At 34.7% G+C, this 26820-nt stretch overlaps 2 protein-coding genes and 1 non-coding gene across 3 annotated transcripts; 1 reads left to right on the forward strand and 2 right to left on the reverse strand.

Moving 5' to 3' along the window:
- Positions 1-9935: 9935 nt before the first annotated feature.
- LOC145164130 (uncharacterized) lies at positions 9936-12518 on the reverse strand. The gene is made up of 2 exons (XM_079082855.1): positions 10815-12518; positions 9936-10676 (listed from the first exon to the last, which is right to left on the reverse strand). The coding sequence occupies exons 1-2, from the start codon at positions 12516-12518 to the stop codon at positions 9936-9938; spliced, it is 2445 nt and encodes an 814-aa protein (XP_078938981.1).
- On the forward strand, positions 12028-12134 carry LOC145168198 (small nucleolar RNA R71). Its single transcript, XR_013741769.1, has one exon. It is a non-coding gene; the product is annotated as a small nucleolar RNA R71 (small nucleolar RNA).
- Positions 12519-19601: 7083 nt separating the features above from the next.
- Positions 19602-23910, reverse strand: LOC145166651 (isocitrate dehydrogenase [NADP], chloroplastic). Its single transcript, XM_079085673.1, has 14 exons — positions 23729-23910; positions 22830-22873; positions 22605-22752; positions 22436-22513; positions 22195-22350; positions 22009-22100; positions 21826-21929; positions 21669-21737; positions 21460-21575; positions 21173-21207; positions 20926-21068; positions 20091-20213; positions 19904-19993; positions 19602-19796 (listed from the first exon to the last, which is right to left on the reverse strand). Exons 1-13 carry the CDS (start codon positions 23775-23777, stop codon positions 19912-19914), a joined length of 1239 nt encoding a protein of 412 aa, XP_078941799.1. The 5' UTR covers positions 23778-23910; the 3' UTR covers positions 19602-19796; positions 19904-19911.
- Between the last annotated feature and the right edge of the window lie 2910 nt (positions 23911-26820).

Here is a 26820-nt window from a genome sequence, read left to right on the forward strand (position 1 = left end):
TTTGTTTTAAGTATTATTTTATTATGATATATGTATATATTTAAATAAAGATTTTAGTGAAAAAGTGTGTAATTAGCATTATAATTTGTTTTGGAGGTCTAAGGAGTGCTTTCGGGGTTCGTAGTGGAAATAATATTTGAATATATGGCTAAAGGATAATCAATCAGGCTCGTTTTGTAGTTTGTGGACTTATATTGAAAATATTTTGTAGAGGAGGGGCTATTTGGGTAAATTTTGGATTTAATTTGAAAGGAAATGAGAAGGAAGGGTTGAATATGTCATAATTGAGATTTTGGGGGTTAAAAAGGTAATTTATGGATTAGTTTTGCAAAAGATTCTCAAAGCGGAGGGGTGTTTGGTAACTATTGGACTTAAATTGAAAAGGTTTTGGAATGTTGCCGCCAAGCTTTAACAAAATTTCGTCTTAAGTCATATATGTATATAAAAATGAATAGTAGCAGAATATATATATATATATATATATATATATATATATATATATATATATATATATATATATATATATATATATAAACACGGTCCTACAGGTAAATTTATTTCCCTAATTAGAACATAAATGGTGAAGTTTTGGCCATTACGTAGGGCATAATGTGGCCTTTTACGCAGCGCGTAGAAGGATGCTTGGAGGTGAGGTTTAATGACTTACAAAGGGCGTAAGTCTGTATACACTGGGCGTATGTGGACAGAGCCCAAACCCTAATTTCGGGGTTTTGAGCCCTATTTAAAGGCTCTAACCCCTTGGGGCCTTTTATTATCAGCTCCACTCCCTTTAAGTAGCCTCCTCGAAACCCTAATCTCTATTTGTGAGTTTTGAGCTTGTTTGAGTGTTTTGTGTTCATCTTTGAATGAAGGATTCCATTGGGGGCACTTGGAAAACTTCAAGCCTTGTGGATCTGGGATTTACATCTCATAAGCATTCTCCAGGAGGTATAAAGTTCAGAACTTGATGAATATCTTGATAGATCTTGTTAGCTTTTAGGTTTATGTCTCTTTTTGTCTCATATTCTTGGTCTAGTAAGGTATGAATGACTCCAGACCTTATGAGTAGCCTTTTCAAATGTTTTTGTGTGCATGGAGTCATAAAAATGCAATCTTGGTCCCTTATTTCCATCCATGCATGAGATATGGAGCTTGGGATTGTGTAATACGCTATGGTTTTGGATTTGGACACTTTTTAGCCATGCAAAGGCATGAAGTTGGAAACTTTATGATTTAGAATGCTTATTAGGGTTAGATCTGAGCATTGGGTGAAAGGTCTAAAGGAGATAATTGTTTAATGTGAAGTTTTGGATCTGGAGACGTACGCAGGGCGTACTTAAGGTTACGCAGCGTGTAGCCTGGTTTGACCATGTACTCTAGAATAAGACTCTATGCCTTGCGTAGAGCTAGATTACGCGGCGCGTAGGTCAACGGAAGTTGACCGTTGACTTTTCGTCCCGTTGACTTTTGGTAAATTGTTAAGGTAGGTCTCGGAAATGGCAAAATGGTCTTTTGCCATTATAAGAGTTAGTCTTAGTCTAAGGACTTATCGGTTTGAAGTTTTTACCTTGGTTTTGACTTAAGGATGTTTTGTTGATGGCGTAAGGAGTTCGGGGGTCAGCAGATCTAGCTCGTGTTTTCTCTCTGATAGCTGATTGTGGTGAGTTTTCCTCACTGTACTCGTGGGTTGACGGTACCAAGGTCGGCCCACTTGGTTGTATGATGTTATCCTGGTATATAGGATATTGTTATGTTGTAATGATCTGTAGACCTGTCTGATTATATGTTGTTGGTTGTATGTTTATATGTAGTTGGTTATATGTTTATCTATTGCATATGTCAATATAGTGCGGTCGGGTTGAGGCAATACTACTTTGTGAGGGAGCCAACAAACACGGGAGCAATCCAGACATAAGCTAAGGGTCGGGAGGGCATTCCAGACTTATGATGTGGGCTCGGGCGCAATCCAGACATAAGTTGAGGGTCGGGATGACAATCCAGACTTATGTTGTGGTCTCAGGGGGTGATCCAGTCCAACGAATATGGACCCAAGGGTAATCCAGCCTGATGGTTGTGGGCCCAGTATTCATGTTGTTATACTTGTGTGTGGGGTACTTTGGAGGAGCTCACTAAACTTTGGCTTACAGTTTGATTGTATGGTTTTAGGTACATCAGAGGACAATGGCAAGGCGAATGCGTGATTGTGCACGTCATCCTGGATTTTGATCTGACTTATGATTTTGGGATACTCTGATTCATGATTTTGGTTTTTGGAAACTATGTTTTGTGTAATTTATGGATTTTGGAATGGTTTTAGAAATGAAAATTTTGTCATGATTTTGGGATCTATATATATATATATATATATATATATATATATATATATATATATATATATATATATATATAATAAAATTGCCGCCTTAAGTCACACTTTACAAACAACGTGGCTTGCCACGACTCAAAAAAATTTGAGGCTTGATATTGATGCCAAGTCACGTCTAACGTTATTTAGAGCTTTGGTTTTACTATATTACCGACTAGGACATGGTAACAACATGATTGTTGTATATTATGCTTAACACGCTTCTAGGGAAAGATATATATAACAAGGTAACTATTGGTTGGCTCACTGGACAAGGACTAGCGCAATTGGAATATGTATGAAATATACAATTAATTTGTAATATTTTTAAAAAATCTATTTTATTCACATCGATTTTATCTCCCTGTAGGACAAATACACACAGGTGAATTTTTTTTGGTCACGCAGTTACAATGAGGTATTGAAGGTTTTTAAGAAGCAACATAAGTATGAAACTCGTCTCGTATTTGAGGAAAACCCCAACAAATTAAAGTAAAATGTATCCGTTTTTATTTTTCCATTTAAGGTATGATATATATATATATATATATATATACACACACACACATATATATATATATATATATATATATATATATATATATATATATATATATATATATATATAGAGAGAGAGAGAGAGAGAGAAACAGAGAGAGCTAGCTTCAAATGTGGATTGACATCTATTGTGTGGACGTGTGCACAGTGCTATTATGTGAGAATGAAAAAGAAACTATGTTGTTTGATAATGTGAATACATTCAATCTTACATAACTATTGTCATTATCACACATTCTCACTAATTAAACGTCTATAAGGTTATCATAGACTTTTTTTTTATTATTCTCATTCTGTCAGAATGTTTATTGAGTTGTATTTTGTAAGAATGAAAATGAGTGAAAGACGATGTGTGAAAACAAAAATGAATAAGAATTAGTGAGAATGCATAAAAATGACAATAGTTGTGTGAGGTTGAACGCATTTACATTACTAACAACCTATTTTCTTAGTAATTCTCATAGAATAGCATTGTCCACACATCCGCACAATAGTTGTCCATCCACATTATAACCTGGCCTTATATATATATATATATATATATATATATATATATATATATATATATATATATATATATATATAAGTTATAAATTACAAAATTGTTAACGATTTAAACAGTATAAGATAACTTATTTATAACTTTAGTTAGGTTTGGATTTAGGAATTGTTTTCAGACTGTCAACAAATATGTACTATGTGTATGTCGAGTATAAAGACACCTCATATGTTAGGCTGGAAATACAATAAGCATATGGAGTGGGATCATGTTTGTATGTATCTAAACCCTACAAGGGTACATTTTCACACCATTTTGAATTTTTTATGTAAAAATTAAATAATTTATTTGTGATAAATTTTGATGTGTGTAACAATTACATGAGAGAAGTGAGTCATACGCAAGAATGCGACCGATATTGAAAGAGTTAGAAGCTTACTACTATATCGTATAACATCAATTTGTAGTCGATCTTGAATTTACTGATCAATCTTTGGGGTCTTCCTCGCCATGACGGAGGGAGTTTAGGACCCAATATGATGAAGAGGGTGAACTATCTTCGAGACCCTCATTTTCGGTTGCATCACACCCCCAACCTCCAAGATGACCATAATGTCGACACAATGGTGTGGATGCTGACGTGAAAGTGTTGAAAGAATAGATGGCCCAATTGGAGAAGCAAGTAAAATAACTTTCTCAATTTAACATCATCCTTGAAGAACGTCATCTCGATGTTTATGTATATCTACACGGTAACACATTTCCTACGTCGTAGTCGTACATACATGAGGTAAATAGTTATTTCTCTTTTTTTTTTCATTTATTTATAATATGAGGTAACTAATATGTTTATTTTCTTAGCATACCACGAGTATAACCCCCTCACCAGGCCATAATACCATACACCGGCCGGTGAATAAACTAGTAGTAAACCCCTAGTATCACATATCGGTTGATGAGGGCTTTATTATTCCTTCGGAAGTTAAGTTTGTTAAACGGTGTAAACGGAATGTGCAACCGTCCCATTTTTTGAAATCTCCTTTCGACCAAGTAGTATGAGACTAACTATTTTCATCTATATCTCAAACTAATATAGTATGTGATGTGTGCAAATAGCTACACCTAATTTTATATTTATAACCTAACTAACTTAACTAACTAAATTGCACCTAGGTAGTGTACCTAGTCAAATTATAGAATAGTCGGGTAAGTCGGGTGTCGATCACAGGGAACGGTTTTGACTAATTAATCTATCTACTACTAAATTAACCTAATTACTAACAAAGAAAGGGGATTTATCTAATTTTGGAAGTTTAGATGAACTTAATTCTTTAACACAAATTCAATCAGTAAAAAAAACACTTCTGTTAGTTCGAATCCACTTTCCCTCAATGGTTTATAAATTAGCTATGACAATTACTGTTGGTTACCAATTAAGATTGTATTAACAATTTAGTTCTAAATTTACTAACATTAATTAATTCATGTAAATCTATGTATGGTCACACAATAGCTAACACAAAATCAATTATTAAATAGAATTGGAGCTATGTAAGATTGATTTGACAAACACACTTATGGTCATAATATGAGTTCTCTAGCACAGCCTAATTTTAATAATTCAATTGCTTATCTAAGATTGGTTTGATCTTATCTCTAATAACCTAGTGTTCACTGAATTATTAGGTATTCAAATTCATGCAGATTCATATTCACTAAGTACACAGAACAAGAACTTAAAGCAATCAAATATTAAATCAAACATGCTAGGTTCAAACAATCAAACACAAGTCTTAACCAACAAGTAAATCAAAGCTAGAGTATTAAAACCATGAGTTCCAGCTTCATCTAGCTAACAGAAGCAGCTAGATTTAGCTGGACATACTAGCAAACAAACTCAAATAACTCATACTCAAAAACATAATTAAAGTACCAAAACTAGAATCCAATTATGAACTTCTCTTCTCCTTTGGTGTTGAAAGCCAATTCCAGACCACTTCTTCTTCTGCAATTCGTCTCCAGGAACTCCCTCAATCAGCCAAAAGTCTCTCAAGTCGTAATGAGCAAGAGTATATATAGTTTCTGATTTTTCCGCACTCACGTCGTGAATGGATATGTCTCACGACGTGAATAATAGATATACGTGTTGGACAAGGACTCCTCTCCGCGTTAGTTATCTTCTGGAAGATTCATGCTCACGTCGTGAATCTATAAACCTCACGACGTGAATATAGCAGATTACGTAAGCTTCCTTCTCTTTTATTCTCCAAGCCTCCAAAGTTCCATGTTTTGTCAATTTAAGTCCTTTTCTCCAAAAATGCTTCTATTTGGCTGCAAAATATAATTTAAGCTTATAAGTACCATTATTCTATGCTAATAACCAAATTATTAATAAAAATGTAAATAAATATTGCCTACAAACATGTATAAATATGGCAATATCAAAATACCCCACACTTATTCTTTGCTTGCCCTCAAGCAAATCTAATTATTTTAAAACTCAAACCTTCATCACTAACATCACATAGAACAATCCAACTCAAACTCAGCCATTATGCCAAGACCTCAACGCATGCATTTGTGTCTAAATTTTTCCTAAAGACCCCCCCCCCCCTAATTCTAAATACTCATAATCCTCATAAACACTTGCCCACTTCTTTTGAACAACACTCATTTTATGCATCCCTCCGAATCCATCCTCAGAAAACTTTCTAACCTCAAGGTATTTTTGTAAAGCTATCCAAGCATACATAATCTAGAAATTACAACTTTTAAATACCACAATATGGAGCTCTTGAATTCTTTACTTCTTTGATAACTGATCTTCAATTTCTTTGAATTCACCACTTTTTTGTGTGATTTTTGGTATCTTCAACTTTTTAATTCTTCAGAATTTTTGATCTTTGATCTTCAAACTTTATACTTTGATTGCTCCAAAAATTCTTCAACTTTTCACTTTTTGGTAATTTCTCTCTTTTTTTTTTAAACCCTACATGCTTAAGCAGGGGCGCTCCACTTCAACCCTTATTGGTTAAGGTATTAGTCTAAGTGCAATGACTACAAAAGCTTTCCTGGATACATTTCAGGTACAGACTGCTAAACATATTGCATCCCTTAAACTAAGCGAGGTTGTGTTTTTGTCCCATGATTTCACTAGAATAAAGGGGGCCACAAATGCACTATAACGTATATTGGCTCAACTAAACATTTGAGCTCTCATTAAATCATCCCACACAACACTAGCAACTTAAGTTTAAATTATCATTACTAGATTATTATTTCAAACTATTAAAATTTATTTTTAAAATTTTAAATTTTACCAAATTTTCTAGCAATTAACTTTTTCGACCCCCTACCCCACAATTATTACATACAATGCCCTCATTGTATGCATAAACTAATATAAAAGCAATAAAAGGGAGAAAAAGGAACAGACTCCCCTGGGATAGTAGTGGCGAGATCGAACTCCAATCGTGTGGATGAAATGTGCATCTTGAATATGGACTTCTTCTAAATAGGAACTTGGATCTTGAACTCGCGAAATATGTAGATATGCCAACAAAATATGGAATCGAAACTTCAATCTTCAACAAATGTGGTGCAAATCGCATGATGGTGAAGAACAATATGGGAAAGCATACGCCATATTGCATAATAGAGAAAACGAGCCATAATAAGTGTCATCATGATAACTCCAAACAGAATGGTAGTGAACCATGTAGTAAATATGAATGAAAAGGCTTCATTTTTGTGAAAATATAATACTCATGACGTGAGTAATAAGGATCACGACGTGAAAGCGCGAAAACGTGGATTCTTAAACTCTTCATAACCGAGCTCACGACGTGAGGATAAAGGCTTCACGACGTGAAAACTGGGCGAACAAAAACTGAAACTGCCCATTCTTCTTCTTTATTAATTTTGGCATTTCACCCCAATATCTTAATGGATTAAGACTCTTCCAAATGTAGAATTTAGATAACCCTTCTCTAACTCTATCCTTTCTCTTGACTCACCCCACACTTATTTCTAATCGTGGGTCTCGACTCTCGACTCTAAACTCTAAACGACGCTTGGCTAAACGTATACGGTCTCATCTCGACTTTCCTTCCCCGTGACTCCTTTAGCAAATCTAGAAATAACCACCAAAGAAAATAGAAAAGTAACATAATAATTTAAAGAGTTTTACAAGCCAAATCAAATTCCAAAAACAAAAGAATAACCAAATCAAACTAAATTAAACTAAAAACTAAAAATAAACAAAATAAAATGATCAATCGTCATCTTCATCCTCTTGCACTCTGCTAGTACCGGCTCCATCCCCTCGTGGCATTCATAGTTCTTCCCATGTCGGGATATACGGGCAATGTGGCGGCACGGTGGGTGGTCGAATCACACCCAAATGGGAATAAATACCCTCGATAAGTTAGGTATTATATGTAACACCCCAACGAAGGTTGTCTAAATATGAACCCACCCGACTTTGGAATGGGTCGGTGGACATCCCTCCTTCAAACCTTTGAACTCGGCCCGTATCTCCACGTGCTCGCACATTCCATCGGCGAGGTCTCGGTTGCGGCTACTGCTCGGGTTGGTCACTCAGTTTCTCATCACCATCATCATCAGAATGCATAATCCCCCAATATGATCCATAATTCCTTACCACCCTCATTGTCTCCAAATATCCCAAAGTAAATTCATTCCCCTCCATACAAGTCAAGGATCATGTGATGTCAGGAACTATAACACCGTAAGACCGGGCCAAACGGGTGATAAAGTGGCCTCCATAAATTGGGCTCCCAGGGCGGCGGGAACTCACAGCATAATCCGCCAAGTAGCGGGCCAAAAAGTACGGGATGTTGCAACACACTCCCGGCTGTAAAATGGACCATAAAAAGAACAAGTTCATCTTGGTAACCTTGTCCCCATGGTGTCTATGGTTGATAGAAAATGTGATGAGTCGGTGGATAAGGCGGTGAATGGGTGATTTGATGCTGCTATCCGGCAACACCCTGGAATTGAAAACTCCTGATGCAATGTTACTCCAAAACTCAACCCTCGATGCCCCATTCTCATAACCACGGGCAACCTCCCTCAAAAACATCGCGAACTCATGAGTCATGGCCTCTTGACCCTCATACAACCCCATCCTCCAAGAAAACTCAAACAAACTACATTCCTGGTACTCTCCACCTAGACAGAAAACCAAGGCTTGTTGGTAGGTCGGGTCTTGGACATTCTCATGGAATGTCACAGTTGAAAAGAACTCCACACATAACTCCTTATAGACCCTTTCCTAGATAGCAAACAAATTATGCCACCCCTTGCATGTAAAAGAAAATCCGTTTCCCACAAATAATTTCGTAAGAAACGGGGACAACCGATCAACAATGCCGACCTCTCTCAGTATTGACCAATTAACAGTCGGTGCAACAGCAATTTCCCGGTTGTAGAACCATCCTAACCGGTTGTTGCAACGTGTAAAAACATCTAGCGATAAAGTTGTTAGGAAAACATAAAACGGGTGCAAACTAGCCACCCCTGTTGGAACCTCGCGCCTAGGAGCCATTTCTGCAAAACAAGAAACAACAAAAACCAAACAAGAAACACCCAAAAGATTAGAATTAAACAGAACAAGGTTTATTCACGCCCAGAATTCACGTCGTGCATTCCTAGGAATTCACATCGTGAGTTCGTCCATACAAGTCAGAATCGGTCAATGCAGTGTTTTAATCGGGCCAATATAATGGTTGGGGTTTATTCCTAGAACAAGTCTAAGCATATTCATTCAACATGCAGTGGCTATAACATGAATTTTGGGGCACATTTCAACAATTCACTAAACACCAAACCCTAGCCCTTAATTCAACTATTAAAAAAAATTAATTACTAAAAACAAGAAATAAATACCTTAGAATGAGAGTTACGTAATCAAAAGTGGAAAATTGAGTGTAATATGGCCGAAATCGGAATGGGGGACCAGCACAAAATACCTTCACTTCATGAGGAATAAAGAAAGTGGTTTAGGTCAAAGTGTTCCATGTCCCTTATCTGTGGTCCCGTGATCTTTTCAACATTCATGTCGTGAATTCTAAAGATTCACGGCGTGAGTTGTCTTGGGCTGTGCGGTTGGGCCATCCAATTAAATAATAAGTGGGTTGGACATGTATTGGGCTAACAGATAAGAAGTTCGTAAGTCCTCCTGGACTCACGTCGTGAATCATATAGACTCACGTCGTGAATCATATAGATTCACGTTGTGAAGTCTGTCTGGGCATATTATTTCTTAATAAATCCAAATTGTTATTGACTATAATTCTTAATTTATTACCACTTAATTTTAGGGACCCCACACTTAGTGTTTTATCATGCATAAAATTATTTAGATGATACGATTGATTTTCCTAAAATTTAAAACTAAAATGAAAAGAAAAGAAAATTCAAACCGAACTCGGGTTGCCTCCCGAGAAGCGCTTCTTTTTTATGGAGTCGTGAGCAGGACATCGTACCTCCCTACGTTGAGCTGTCAGAGGAGTCCATCACCACCTGAACCTTCTGCTCTTTCCATCGCCTCTTGTACGCGTGAACTCGTCTAATGTACGCCTTCTTCGAGTTCTCTTTTTTAGCTTTCACCTCGTCTATATCAAGCTTTCTTTTGATCCCTTTAGTCTCCAATTTTTCTTCATTCTTCTTAAGCTCCATAAGAACCTTTTCTTCTTTCACCACTAGACTCGTCTCCTTGGAAGTAACCTCATCTTCATCACTTGACAAATCATCACTTTCCTCACTCACCAAAGATGTTAGATTTTTATAGGCAAACACTTCAAAAACAAGTGGAACGGATGCTCTTGGTTTGGTGCGTTTGACTTGTTGAATTGTCTTGATTTCTTCCTTCATGAGCTTCTCTAATTCTTCAAGTTCATTCTCTTCATCAATATTGAAGACTTCATCTTGAACATCATTTCCTTGGAAACCATCTTGTACTCCAAAAGTTTCCTCTTCATCTCCAACTCTCAAAGTAAGCTTGGTTTCACGAACATCAACCAAGGCTCTAGCAGTATTAAGTAATGGGCGACCAAGAATGATTGGGACATTGACATCTTCTTTCATATCCATAACCACAAAATCAACAGGGAAAACGAATTTCCCAATTTTCACCAGTATATCTTCTACAATCCCCCTAGGATGAGTTACTGGACGATTGGCCATATGAATGGTCATTTTTGTAGCCTTCATCTTCTGAATATGCAACTTCTGATAAAAGGAATAAGGCATCAAATTTATGCTAGCCCCAGAATCAGCCAAAGCATAAGTCTTCAAATTATTTCCAAACTCACATGGAAGAGTGAGGCGTCCATGATCTCCCATCTTCTTAGGTATCTCTCCCAATACAACTTTTGAGCTTTGCTCACTAAGAATAACTGTGGAAGTCTTCTTCAATTGCTGACGAGTATCTATCAAGTCTTGTAGAAACTTTGTGTATTCGGGAATTTTGGATAATGACTCGACAAATGGAGTATTAATTGGAATACCCTTTACTTTATTAATAAACTTCAGATGCTCCCTTTCCAGTGGACTAAGATTAGATCGAGATGGGAATGGTAAAGGCGGACGATAAGCCGGAACATCTACTGAATTTTTCTGTTCAGACTGGTCCCACGTCGTGAGCATACCGGGCTCACGTCGTGAGTTGGGTGTTTCAATAGCATTTTCATTTTCAAGCTTTGACTTCTTTGGCTTTAGATCGGATGGCTTTGGCTCCACTTCTAGTGCTTCTAAGAACTCAGAGATAGCCTCCTCTTCAGTATCAATCACCATGACATGGGAATGAGTCTTCTTTTCGGGAAATTGGGGGAATAGCTTCTCATTCACCAAAGTAGTAAGTTGACCAAGTTGAGCTTCAAGATTGTGGATCGAGGCTTGTTGATTTCTTAATGATGTTTGCTGGTCAAGCGTCATTGCTTGATGATTTTTCATCATATATTGATGCTCCTTCATCATTATTCTTTGATCCTTCAGTGCTGCATCAGTATCATCATGCCTTTTCTCTGAAGCTTCCATGAAACGAACTAACATGGTCTCCAAGTCAGCGTTCTTCTCAGCTGGTGGTTGCTCTTTTTGGTAGAAACCTCGGCCAGTCTGCCTGTATTTCTCCTCCTTCTGCTTCTTATATTCATCATATGGCAGCCACTCCTTCTTTGGTTTTCTCCAATCTTCATCATACTTTTCCCCACTCGAGTAGCAAACTTGAGCCTTCTTGTTCCCATATTCATCCAAATGGCAATCTCTAGTCAAGTGTGGACCATTGCATCTCTCACAACCAACTCTAATTGCATGAATTGATTGGTCCATTTGGGTCAATCTCCGGTCCATATTATTCAACATCGCCATCATAGCAGCCATTTCTTCAGAATGTGCACCCCCACTGCCTTTTACTCCATCTTGTCTTGGGTTGTGGTACTCACGAGAGTGCTTTGCGAATTCTTCAACCAACACCTTGATCTTATTAGGATTCTTCTTCGTAAGAGGTCCTTGCGAATCAAGGAGTTGTCGTGTCATGACATTGACCCCGTCATAGAATATAGACACCTCTTGTTGTATGTTGAGGTCATGTTGAGGACAATTCCTTAGTAACCCTTTGTAACGCTCCCATGCCTCATAAAGTGACTCCCCTGGTTGTTGCTCAAAATTGGCTATCGCCTTCTTGAGTTTAGCTATCTTGGATGGTGGGCAAAATTGGTCTAAAAATTGTTCACGCATCTGAGCCCAAGTAGTTATTGTACCAGGTGGAAGTGCTTTCAGCCAGTCTTTTGCAGCTCCCTTGAACGTAATTGGTAGCATCCTTAGCAAGACGGTATCTCTATTAACATTTGGGACATTGAAATAGTCTGCAATGTCATTGACTTCATCTAAATGCTTAAAAGCATCCTCATGATCCTTTCCATAAAATGGAAAATCCTTCAGCGCAGAAAGAATGTGTCCCTTCAGCTCAAATGTGGCAGTGGCGGGTATTTCAGGTTGTACTAACCCCGGACCAACATCGTCTCTGATTCGCTTTTTGTAAGCTCCCATTGACATCTCTTCAATGTTCGCCATCTCGTTTTCTGGCTCGTTCTCGGGTTCACTTGTATATAGTCCAAACTCGGTCTCGGATTCGTATTCAGATTCGTTTGGGTTAGGTATTGGATCTAGGCTTTCAACTTTGCTCTTGTCCTTTGAAGGTGTGCTCGACTCTCCTGCTTTCTTCCCTGACTTCTTTGAAAATACCGATTTGAGTTCTTGTAAAGGTGTCTTCTTTGGTGTTTGGTCTTGTTTCACGTTCTTATCCTTCTTTTTGTGAAGGGCCGACTCTGGATCTTCAAGCGGTGGTACCAAAGGTGTGTTGGATCCTCTGATCATGAACTTCTGCAAAATAAACAAAATAAAAACGTAAAACTGAACAAAAACTAAATAAAAACAGCCTACTAACTTGACACCACGACGTGGTAAAGGTCACCACCTCGTGTCGTCGCAGAAAAACTAACAGAAAAGAAAAAAAACGAAGAAAAAAGTAAAAACTACTGAACTCACGTCGTGAGCTTAAGGCTCACGTCGTGAATCTAGTACTGAAACAAAAACCTAAGCTGAAAAAGTAACTTTTTGCAGGTTTTACCCCACAAAAAGGATCGCTCAACCTAAAGCAAATAAATCAACAATCAAATAAGCCGATTCCCCGGCAACGACGCCAAAAACTTGATGCGTGCAAATAGCTACACCTAGTTTTATATTTATAACCTAACTAACTTAACTAACTAAATTGCACCTAGGCAATGTACCTAGTCAAATTATAGAATGGTCGGGTAAGTCGGGTGTCGATCACAGGGAACGGTTTTGACTAATTAATCTATCTACTACTAAATCAACCTAATTACTAACAAAGAAAGGGGATTTATCTAATTTTTCAAGTTTAGATGAACTTAATTCTTTAACACAAATTCAATCAGTAAAAAAACACTTCTGTTAGTTCGAATCTACTTTCCCTCAATGGTTTATAAATTAGCTATGACAATTACTATTGGTTACCAATTAAGATAGTATTAGCAATTTAGTTCTAAATTTACTAACATTAATTAATTCATGTAAATCTATGTATGGTCACACAATAGCTAACACAGAATCAATTATTAAATAGAATTTGAGCTATGTAAGATTGATTTGACAAACACACTTATGGTCATAATATGAGTTCTCTAGCACAGCATAATTTTAATAATTTAATTGCTTATCTAAGATTGGTTTGATCTTAGCTCTAATAACCTAGTGTTCACTGAATTATTAGCTATTCAAATTCATGCAGATTCATATTCACTAAGTACACAGAACAAGAACTTAAAGCAATCAAATATTAAATCAAACATGCTAGGTTCAAACAATCAAACACAAGTCTTAACCAACAAGTAAATCAAAGCTAGAGTATTAAAACCATGAGTTCCAGCTTCATCTAGCTAACAGAAGCAACTAGATTTAGCTGGACATACTAGCAAACAAACTCAAATAACTCATACTCAAAAACATAATTAAAGTACCAAAACTAGAATCCAATTATGAACTTCTCTTCTCCTTTGGTGTTGAAAGCCAATTCCAGACCACTTCTCCTTCTGCAATTCGTCTCCAGGAACTCCCTCAATCAGCCAAAAGTCTCTCAAGTCGTAAGAGCAAGAGTATATATAGTTTCTGGTTTTTCCGCACTCACGTCGTGAATGGATATGTCTCACGACGTGAATAGTAGATATACGTGTTGGACAAGGACTCCTCTTCGCGTTGTTTATCTTCTGGAAGATCCGTGCTCACGTCGTGAATCTATAAACCTCACGATGTGAATATAGCAGATTACGTAAGCTTCATTCGCTTTTATTCTCCAAGCCTCCAAAGTTCCATGTTTTGTCAATTTAAGTCTTTTTCTCTAAAAATGCTTCTATTTGGCTGCAAAATATAATTTAAGCTTATAAGTACCATTATTCTATGCTAATAACCAAAATATTAATAAAAATGTAAATAAATATTGCCTACAAACATGTATAAAAATAGTAATATCAGTATGATTAATGAATTTTCCTATTAAATGTAGTTCGATGCGACATCACACTCGAAGTGATCTCATAGGGAACAAAGCGTACCTACCCCACATATAGCACGATGATCGTTGCCCATGGTTGATCACCACTTTGCATCTCTTTTTCTTGAGTCATACATGCCTATAGGATTGAATGTTATGGAAATATTCAAATCGAATAGGTCATTCATTGAGGTCACTCGCCAACATTATCTTGTCGAAAGAATGAATACAGAATTTTGGGATGAATTATTCGCTCGAATCAAATCAGGGTGGTTAGCTTCGAAGGTAAAACTCAAATAAAGTTATAAAATAAACTAATAAAAGCATTAGATATATATCTTATAAAAATGGCATGGCAACATTTATGTATCTGGGTACAATTATTGTTGGAGAGATGCCCATCAGGGGCATGTTGGACGATCATGTCACAATATTTATTCTAATTGTTGTTGCAACAAGACTAGGTACCTTGGGCTGCTAGTGAACATGATGGGTATGAGGCTACAAAAGTGTGACGGGAAGTTGATAACGTAAGTTACTTTATTCATACACATAGTTTTCATAATGATTGTACTTTATCTATATTTTGTATTTTTTTCGTTGACCAAGTATATTTTTCAATAAACTACGTTGTTTCCTTGGCGAGCTATGGCTCGAGACGATGACCTTCTACGTATATAAAAACCTCATGACATACAGAGCCTAGAGGCGGCAAAATTTTACCCAACCCGAACCCAACCCAATATTAGCAGGTTGACTTCAGATTTTCAACTCATTTAAGTTAAATGGGTCAACCCGCCTAACCCATTTAATTAAATAGGTTGGATTGGGTAAAAATTATTAACTCGTTTTCAACCCACCAATCCATTTAACTTTAATATATTTAATTTAATAATTATTTAAATATTATAATGTATTAATCTAAGTTTTAATTTATAAATTATAATGTTGTGTTATTATTCATGTTTTAAAAAATGTAATCCTAATTCCTATCTTTTTTTCTTGGCTCCGACAACACTAGTCACTCTCCAAAATCACTTCCAAATTAAGTATTTTAATGTTATTACTTCGAAATTAAATATTTTTAATGTTATTTGAACATTTATTTTTATTTATGAATTGGAATTGGATTTTTGTCATTCTTTGAAATTTTATTTAAGCTTGGAGCTAATTTAAATGGTGTAATCTTTAGTTAATTTATTTAATTTTTTTATTTTAAATGGGTTAACACAGGTTTAACCCATTTATTTAATAGGTTGGGTTGAGAAATACATAAATAGGTCAACCCGGTGACAACCCATTTATTTGAAAGGTTAGGTTAGGTTGGGTTGGAAATATCAATCCATTTAAATAAACAGGTTGGGTTGGGTTGAAATCTTCAACCCAATTAATAAGTGGGTTGAACCCGAACGCAACCCAGGTCTACCCATTGCCAGCTCTCGAAGCCTTCAATATTTTTAGAGTGGAGGCCATTTTTTGAAATATCAAGACGTAGTGACAAACATTCTAGAACGCATTGGCTATTGAGATAGAGTAGGTTTACCACCACGACCGGTAGTTGTAAATCAAGTTAAAGTTCCACATAAGCCTCAACAATATGGATGTTATGCAAATTACAGGGTCTTCATTTAGATTGTATGGTGTCGAGCTTTAACAACTTGCAATAATGAGTTCATCAGAGACATTTGCTTATATTTTACGTTATAAGATGGCCAATATTTTTTGGGGATCTTTTTTAAATGAAATTGTTGACTGATAATTTTGTTTAGTGTTGTATGAAACATCACACTTTCTGTAGTACTTAATATAAAGCGGTTCTTACGATTATAATATAAAGTAGTACTTATACAACGAATCCAATTAATCATAATCCCTAATATTAACATTCGTTAACCAAATAATAGCATTAGCAATACACTTTGAAACACAATTAATACTAGTAAAGCTTACGGCTTGTACAGCTTGTTAACAATGATGGCCAAAAACATAACCCAACTACATTGCATTATCTTTATATGTGGTGCAAATACAAACTTCCAACTTGTTTAAGGTTGAACCGATCAGTGTCTTTGTGAACGTCAAACAATTTGATGTGGGCTTCATTTTATTTCATGTTGGTGATTTGTTATCATCAATGTTATTTAAGTGTAATGGGATTACTTTGTTGACAAAAATTGATCTTGATAAATATTAAACAAGTAAGGAATGTGTGGAGTACACACTTGTTTAAGTTTGATCAAGTTTCAAAGTACATTGTCATTTAGGGACGAAGCCCATGAACGAACGGGGGTCCGGGGGCAGCGCCCCTGGGAGCGGGGTCCAAGGGGCAGAGCCCCTGGCTGGGGTCGAGCTACGTCAGAAAATTGGTTTTTCACATAACTGATCATTGGTTTGACCCTTATCCATATATCCATTTTTAAGTCGGTTTTTATGGTTTTATGACAGTTTAAAACTGTCATATGACAGTTTTTAGACAGAGATCTTAATGTTGGTTTTGGTCTCATTTCTGGTACATATGAAAATATCATCAAACATTCTATGTTCTTGTCTCTCTGAGTCTTATCCAATTGAGGATTTGGGAGTATCACCCAAATACTTCGATTTGAAAGTGATAATCATAATTCTCAGAATATCCAAGTGTCTTTATTACCCCGGATTTCTAACATTTCAAACACATGAAAGTGCTATGAACGATTTGAAATTTTCCCATATGTTTGTATGTTGCTTTCAATTGAGCTAATAAACATTTGTAGATCTACAACCATTTCAATTACAAGCATTTGCATATTATATAATGCTAACTTCCTACGCTTATCGTCTTCCGGGATTGGTAAAGGGGTTCCCTACTCTACTCATTGTTCACCCACATCGTGATAGTCATGAATAAGTTGTAACGCAGTGTTATCAACAAGAGTCTGCTGCCTGCCTAACATCAAGGTGATCCATGTTATTTTCCTATTGTCGAGCGTACTAAACCACTTAACCTTAAAGACTTAAATAGATGCATACACTTTAAGACAAAGATAATTTTCAATTTTCAATAATATATAATTAAACATAATAAAAACTATTGTAGAGATACATATGAAATTTTCTTACAAATAAATTGTGAAAGAATGATATGAAATTGTTATGGTTTTATGTTCTATATATAGATGTTTGATGATAGTGGTAGGTGGGGTATTAGATGTATCACTGAAAAATCCAAAAATTCGGATAAATATATTAATTATTTAATTCTTTCCTCATGAAATGATAATTCATAAGAATTGTTATTTTACCGGTGACTTGTCATTTATTAAAGAATTATCATGTCAATTTGACTATGGAAATATACACTTTGACTATGAATTTCAGAAATTCAATAAGAGTTGTCACTTCACCATTGACTTGTCATTTCATCATGTAATTGTCATGTAAAACTAACTACGAAAATATACATTTTGACTACGAATTTCAGATATTTAATAAGAACTATCATTTCGCCAGTAAATTGTTATTTCACCAACGAATTTTCATAACAATTTGAATACGAAAATGTACACTTTGACTACGAACTTAAGACATTTAATAAAAATTTTCATTTCACCAGCGAATTGTCATTTCAATTTGACTACGAAAATGTACACTTTGACTACGAACTTAAGACATTTAATAAAAAATTTCATTTCACCAGCGAATTGTCATTTCAATTTGACTACGAAAATGTACACTTTGACTATGGATTTCAGACATTTAATAAGAATTTTCATTTTACTAGTGACTTGCAATTCATTGGGAAACTTTTATTTTAATTAGACTATGAAAATGTACACTTTTACTATGAATTTCAAACATTTAATAAGAATTGTCATTTGACCAACAAATTGTTTGTATTGTCTTGTCATGTTAACTGCAAAAGCAAGGTCGTAATGTGAAAATCAGAATTTGTAATATGAAAATCCATACATATATTTTTCCGCTAGATATACTTTGTATTCTATCTTCTTTTCTTTCACTCACAACCAAGTATTTGTATTTGTGTTTTAGAATTGTTTCAAAATTAGTTTCTCATATTGTGATCATGCAGAAAGTTTTTCCAACTTATTTTCTTACTTCCATAATCGTGGAATACACCAACATTAGAAGAGATGTTATGGATCGTTTTTAACTTTGTTTTGTGGCTTTTGGAGGTGTGGGAAGTTAATATATATATATATATATATATATATATATATATATATATATATATATATATATTTCCTAGTTTTGTTACGATTAATTTTTTAATTTTTCCACAAAATGTAGCTTTATATATTCATTGTGTGTATGTTAACAATCATCTTTATAGGTAGTGTCCCTTTGAATATGTTCAATGTTCATAGTGGATGGAAAGAATCAGTCTCTGTCTGTCTATAGTGTTTTGCCTGGAGTGACAAATAGTGACAACTTTTATAATTGGTTTTTGATGAGGTTGAAGGAAGCTCTTGGGTAGGGACACTAGAAAGTAACATTCATAACCAATATGAACGATGTGATAACTTTTTTCCCTAGGTCATGTCTTACCTTATTCATATCAAGTGTGTTTTTGTAAGAGTATGGCTAGGTCATGTCATGTCTTACCTTATTCATATCAAGTGTATTTTTGTAAGAGTATGGCTATTGAGGTGCGTTCTAGAGTTGGTTGAAATATAACATTTGATTTTTTTTTTTGTTCCAACGGACATGCAAATAATATACAATGTCCAATTTTGAAGAAAACTTTGGTCAACTACAACATGAGGCAAGGATTACATGTAATTGGTTTGCCAATATCGAGTTGCATACTAAACGGCAACTATACATCCTCATTCGCCTCTTCTGAATGGAAAATATCAAACCTAATGATGGTCGTTTTAACCTTTATGTATAAAAAAGTATATTCATGTATGAATACGTGTATTCATATATTCATAAATAAGTGTATACATGCCAAAGCAGCATCGATTTGAATTTGGCCCAACCTTAAATGGGTTAACCCATTAAAATTCGGCCTTTAAAACTTAAAAGCAGCAGAAATTATTGGTCTTTTATGCTAGTCATTTCAAGAGGATCAACAACCAAAATAAAAACAAATAAATCTGAAATTAATTTAGCAGATAAACCCTACCAAATATTTTGTAGAACAAAATTAAAAATAAAGATGTTCAAATATAATCCAACCAAATACACATCACAAACTCCCATCCAACCCTCATAACAGAATTACCCATCTTCTCTTGTTACCACCATGCATTAGTCTCAATTGTCAAGGCATTCATCTGCATTTTAATTAATCATAATAAGGATTTTTATAACAATTATAATATAAACATTACAAATTTTTGAATTTTCAACAATTAGAAATTTTAAATTTTATGATACGTACGGTGATTATTAGGCAGAGAGTCTTGTTTTGAGTTCGAGTGCCACAGCATCAATGAATTCTTCAGTGTTCAAATAGTGTTCCCTACTCAGCCTGAAAAAAAAAAGGTTACATTAAATGAGTATTTATGACTTTAAATATATAAAAATAATTCGCTAAATTAATTAATTTATTATAAAAAGTGACATACTTGGATCCATGAATAATGAGAGCAAGATCCTTAGTCATCTTGCCAGATTCAACGCATCCGATACACGCTGCTTCTAACTTTTCGGTGAAATCCAAAAGCTTGGAGTTGTCATCCAACTTTGCCCTGCACAATCCATTTATATCAACTTTTTACCAATACACTCACAACTGACACTGACAGTGACACTGAGCAAATTTATCATATTGACTATCTAGTAATACTTGAGGTGACGGTTACAATGATAGTGATAGTGAAGAAACCAGTCATATTAACTATTTATAAATACCTAACACTGACAGTGACAGTGACATGACAATAACAGGAACAGAATTACAGTTTCTTGTGGCACCTAAAAAGGTGGGATAGAGACTCACTTTCGATCTCTATTTTTAAAAAGACGAGAATACCCATCACTATTTAAAAACACCTAACACTGACACTGACAATAACAGTGAAAGTGACATGTTGGGACATAAAACAGTTTTTTTGTCGCAGACATGGACTCACTTTCAATCTCTAATTTCAAAAAGACGAGAATGCCCTTCACTATTTAAAAATACTTGACGTTGACACTGACATTGACATGATGCGACAGAAAACAGTTTTTTGTGGCACCTAAAAAGGTGGGACAGAGAATCACTTTCAATCTCTATATTTTCAAAAAGACAAGAATACCCTTCACTATTTAGAATTACCTAACACTGACAGTGACAGTGACAACAACAGTAACAGTGACATGGTGGGACAGAAAATACAGTTTTTTTGTGGCACATAAAAAGATGGAACAGAGAATCACTTTCAATCTCTATTTTCAAAAAGACGAAAATACCCTTACCTGTGGGCGAGACCTCGGGTCCAAGCGAAAATTGAGGCAATGCTATTTGTGCTGGTTTCACCACCTTTCTGGTGCACCCTGTAATGACGTGTCACAGTGCCATGGGCTGCTTCAGATTCAATGGTCTTCCCATCAGGACACACCTAAAAAGTAAAAACCACATATTTTGTATTATATCAGAATTTTTTTCTTTTTAAAAATTATATAAACATAAAATAATTATCAACTCAATTTATGAGAAAATTACCAGGACTGAAGTCATTAGTCCAAGCGATCCAAAACCTGTAATTCCAAAGTCAAATCAAGTCATTAAACAGATAAAAATAGAGTAAGTTACAATTTTGGTCCCTGGGTATAGTTCAATTTCGCAATTTTGGGCCGAAAAAGTAAAATTACTATTTTTGGTCCCTCGGTAGAGCTGATTTTTGCAAGTTTGGTCCCAAAAGTAGTAATTTTACTTAGAATAAGGACCAAAACGTTACAAAAACTTGAAATAAGGACCAAAATTGAAGGTTTTGAAAAAACAATGCATACCTTGAGCTAACATATCACTTTGGACATCTCCATCATAGTTTTTGCATGCCCAAACATACCCTCCATCACTCTTAAGAGCATAAGCAACCATGTCATCAATCAGACGATGTTCATACCTATCAATAATTTTTTAAAATATATATATGATTTAAAAAATTATAAAAAAAGAAAAGAAATCAAGAATCTTGAAAACTTGTTGAGCTACTCACCATATCCCTGCAGCCTCAAACTTTGATTTCCAGTTGCTTTCATAAACTGCTTGGAATATGTCCTTGAACCTTTATAATTTTAAAAAAATAATAATAAATGCCATGTTTAATCACTAAAAGAAAAGATAAGATGATAAATAATTAAATATAAATATACCTTCCATCATATTTCTTTAGAATGGTGTTCTTTGTGCTTAGATAAAGTGGCCACTTTTTAAGGTAGGCAGTGTTCATTGAGGCTTCAGCAAAAGAAGTAATGGACTATTCATGAAATTACATAAAGTCAAACTATTGGTCAAAGTAATTTAAAAATAGTTAGATGCAAGAAATAGCAACATACCTCATCAGTGTTGTACATTGACAAAGCTACCCCTCCAGCACCAGTGAAGTTATAAACCTCCAAATCTATAGTTTCACCTTGTCCTTCAGGAACTGGAGGGCAAAATCGGAATTTTTATGAGCAAAAAGAAATACATTATCCACAAAAAGAAAGAAATAACCATTAACCATAAATCATAAATCATACCAAACACCATTTTCAATTTCCCAGGTCCTTTAATCACTGCATCAGTAGCTTTATACTGATCACCAAAAGCATGTCTTCCAATGCATATTGGTTTTGTCCACCCTGGAATCAACCTAGGTATGTTTTTGCAAAGAATTGGTTCCCTAAAAACAGTTCCTAAAAGAATCACAAATTGTAACATCAGAAAACATATTTATGAAATGATATAATCTTTTATATAAGTGATATTTATATCACTAACCATTCAAAATGTTCCTTATGGTTCCATTTGGACTCTTCCACATGCTCTTCAAAGTGAACTCCTGCATACGAGCCTCATCTATAATGAAACAGTTTAATCATTCTCATTAAGTCATTATCCAAAGATTATAATTATATAGATAGGTTTAGAAATTAAATTCTGTATATACCTGGAGTAATGGTGGCACACTTGATTGCAACATTGTACTTAAGAGTAGCTTCAGCACTTTCTACAGTGACTTTATCATCTGTGGCATCACGGTTGAGAAGGCCAAGGTCATAGTACTTTATGTCCAAATCTAGGAAGGGAAATATGAGCTGTAGGAGATAAGAACACAACTATTAGATAATGTTTACATAAAGAATATTTGGGATGAAAACTATTATATACAAACCTTATTCTTGATTGATTCCCAAAAGACACGGGTCATTTCATCTCCTGCATCAAAAAGGTACAAGTTTGTTACAAGTTAAATCATGTATGTATTGAAACAATTCCTAAATTTACAGGGAATCAACAAAAAACAATGTAATTTCTACAAATAACAATCATGTCATGAACTATCAAGAACTATTCTGCATTAAACTTAAATAAGGTGCAGAGAATTGATCCTGAATCCTGACTTCAGAATTGAGATCAAAACTAAGAGCAGAAATGATTCTACTTGTACATATGCATATGCTTATTGAACTCTTTTAGGGTTTTAGCTATGGCGTTGTCAAAAGAACAACTTAACTGACTAAAAGGTGATCTGAGACCCCATAAAGGTACTCAATAGCCCTAAGTCCATGCTCAGAAATCTATGAGTGGCTGTTTAGATGAACATAGTCCATGAACAAACAAGCTTAATTTGTTAAATCGAAGAGATAAAACTCAACAGTGGTATAAAAAACAGTACTTCCTCAAAAAAAACAAGAGCTGATTAACAACAACCAAAAAACAGAAAATGGGGACGCTTTTTGTAATTGATTTCATTTATTGGTCTTCCGCATATACGATCAATCGCGCACAAAGTTGTGCGTTCAAAACAAAGCTCTATCTCAATATGCAAAATATCATCAATCAATAATCAGATCATACGTCAAAGGTGAAAAGTCCAAGCAACGAGCAACTAAACAGAGAAAAAAACGTCGATCTACTTCCATTTATTTATTGTTTTTACTGAACACATCGATCCTTTAAGTTTAACTTAAACTAGTTTAAAATCGAATAGATCGGAAAAAATGAAAGAGGAAACAGATCAAGGCGGTGTAAGGATGGTATCTGGATTGGTAGGTGGATATATTAACTCACCGTCCATCTCCACGATGGGGTTTGCAACCTTGATCTTCTCAAAAGCCATTTCTTATTGATTGATATTGAGAGATGATCGGAGATTTGTGTGAGCGTAAGGCGGCGATATAGAAACTCCGGCCGGCAACCGAAGTCAGAGAGAAAGAAGCAGCTGTGAAATAGAGATGGGCATAGCGGAGAATCGCGCGTGTATATAAACGGTGCTGGTGGGCTAATAATCTCAACTACAAACGCATTAACTCCGGTTCACATCAAAGGGGTTTTCGACTTTTCGTGCATGCTTTTAATGGTCTAATAAATTGTCTTTTGGCCTAAATAAACTCTCTTATGGGCTAATTTATATACTTTTTATCGGCTCTCTTTTAAAGGTTGATATGACAATAAGCTTTTGTTTATTAGAATTTTCTGATTCTTCGGTCATAAACATACATCAAATTTTGATGCATTCCGATCTAATTCGGTCGTAGACTATCAAATAACACCCAACAAATCAGTTGGATGTGTCAATCGGTTTTGATTTTTCATTATGGTTCTTCAATTTGCTACTTCAAAATGTGTAACATGGGTTTGGAGAATGACATGTTAGTCGGGCATTTAAATAAGAGAAATTAAATATCCCTTTCCTTTCTTTTTTTTCTACTTGTCTGTATATTTATGTGAAATTGATGAAATTGTGACAGGTATCTTAAAATATTATTAATTTTATCAAAATATAACATTTGTTATTATTTTATATGGGTAGAAAATTAAATAGGGAGAAAATATATTAGAGGGTAAATTACACCAAACGTCTTTCGTGCATATGCTAGAAAGCGTGTTTAGTCCCTATTTTCAAAAATTAACTCGTATCGTCCCTCGTTTGGTTTAAACTTGCATGTTTCATCCCTCCTTAGTTTAAATCTGCACAATTCATCCTTTGCTTAACATAAAATGACTATGTTGCCCTTACTCTTTTATTTTGTTTATATAAGAAAAACAAAAAATAAATTTTAATCCTTTATTTTTACATTTATTATTAACTTATAAACAATTAAACTTATCACCCCACCCCCGGTTTACCTAGAAATACCTTAATTCTCCATTCACACTTTTCATATCGCCCTTACCTCCCCTTAAACTCAAAATCCGGCGACCGGAGATACAACCACCACTAGAACCTGCTTGACAATCGCCACTTACCACCTCCTCGATTCATGTCGGAAATGTGGACTCAACCACCAACAGACTCAACTACCCAATTTATTGAAATCGACCATCGTTATTTTCAGATCTATAACTATCCCATCGGAAAAAGAATAAGAGCAACCCTCTTTGCAGCTCGGACATTGACTAAAGGAGACATCACGACCACTGCTGACTGCCCCTGATCGATCCACCAAATCATCTGGCGACCACGAACAACAACGATTTCTGAGACCCGACCTGCGGCAACCAAACCCTAGATCTTGTTGTTTCCTTGGTTGTTTCCGACCAAACCCCCATCTCCTTCTCCTTCATTTTCTCCCCATGATTGCACCTCATATTTGACTGTTCAGAAGAAATCGAACCAATATCTGATTTATTAGGCTTCAAATCATAAGAAATCGAATTTGCATCAGAAGTTTTTTTTTCATATGGGGGTTTCTTCTTCAAATTCATACGAAGATATAAACAAGATTTGTAGTTTTTTGTCTATGTATGTATGTGTATTAGTTTATGTAAGTATTGATTTATGAATTTGATGTCGTTAATGGGTTTCTGGATTTTATGTTTTAAGTAGCTTTGATGTCTTAAATGGATTTTTGGGTTAGCATTTTTTTTGGATTAGAACATGGATTGCATGTGTTTTCTCGAGTAACAAAGGTAGCGGTGGCACTCGCCGGAGGTTAGTGGTGGTGGTGACCGGAAGTGGTGATGGTAGTCGGAGTAATTTTCCAATGGCTGAATACAAATGGCTCACATATTTAATAAATAATATTTTTAATGGATTAGTAATTAATAATTAATAAATAAATCAAAAATAAGTAAATAAGGGTAAAAATGTCATTTTATGTCCAGAGGGATGAAATGTGCAAGTTTTAAACAAACGAGGGACGATCCGAGTTAATTTTTGAAAATAAGGACTAAACACGCTTTCTGGCATATGCACGAGGGACGAATGATGTAATTTACCCTATATTAGAATATTTAATTTCTCATTTCAATATACTAAAATATCAACTCAAATAGACATTCCAACAACATAAAATATCATACAAAGAAATATTACAATGATACAAAATAAAGAAAACAACATATTGATTATAATAAAATTAATTACTATTGAATAACACAAGTAGTGTCACTATTTAAAATTCATACCTAGTAAGAGATTCTGCCTTTTACGTTATCTGGTCCATCAAGCTACCAAGAATTCATCTTTTTTCGTTTTTTTTCCTTCTTTCGGTATCTCTTGATATTACATTAATAAAAATACATACATGAAAAAAGCGAAAAAAAACTATATATTAAAAACAAATGCTTAAAATTGGTTGAGCCAAATTACATTATAATTCCTATAATCAACACATTCAACCACACGTCCAAACAATTTAATGGTTTATTATAGAAATCATGCAAGTGATTCTTATTAGTAATAATATTTTTTTAAAAACCAAATCACATCCAAACCAATAATTAGTTAAATATCCAAATATTTAAATTGAAATGTTTCTATCATTATATTTTTCTTTAATCTTTTCTAATAAATGAAGGTCTTTTTGTCACTTGTCAAATTCTCAAAAGTTTTGCCACATATAATTTTGTGGGAGTTTTAGAATTATTATTTTCAACTTGTCATTTTTTGGGAATTTATATTTTTTTAAAATAAAATTTCATAAAATTCTAACGAGTTTTATAAGAAAAGAGAATTATTCTATTAATTTGATAATAAAGTCTCATAAATGCTCTAAAAAATATTTGATTTCTTTTATAAATGTTCAAAAAGATTACATTGTATTATGTAAAAGTGTTATTTTATAAAATATTTAATATTTAAATATTGATATTAAATTTTTATTTATAATAAACCCATGTTGTACACGGGTACGGGTAGTATATTATAAATCAAATTA

This window comes from Lactuca virosa, chromosome 3 (genome assembly GCF_052849685.1).
Source record: "Lactuca virosa cultivar CGN04683 chromosome 3, Lactuca_virosa_CGN04683_v6, whole genome shotgun sequence".
Lineage (NCBI taxonomy): Eukaryota > Viridiplantae > Streptophyta > Magnoliopsida > Asterales > Asteraceae > Lactuca > Lactuca virosa.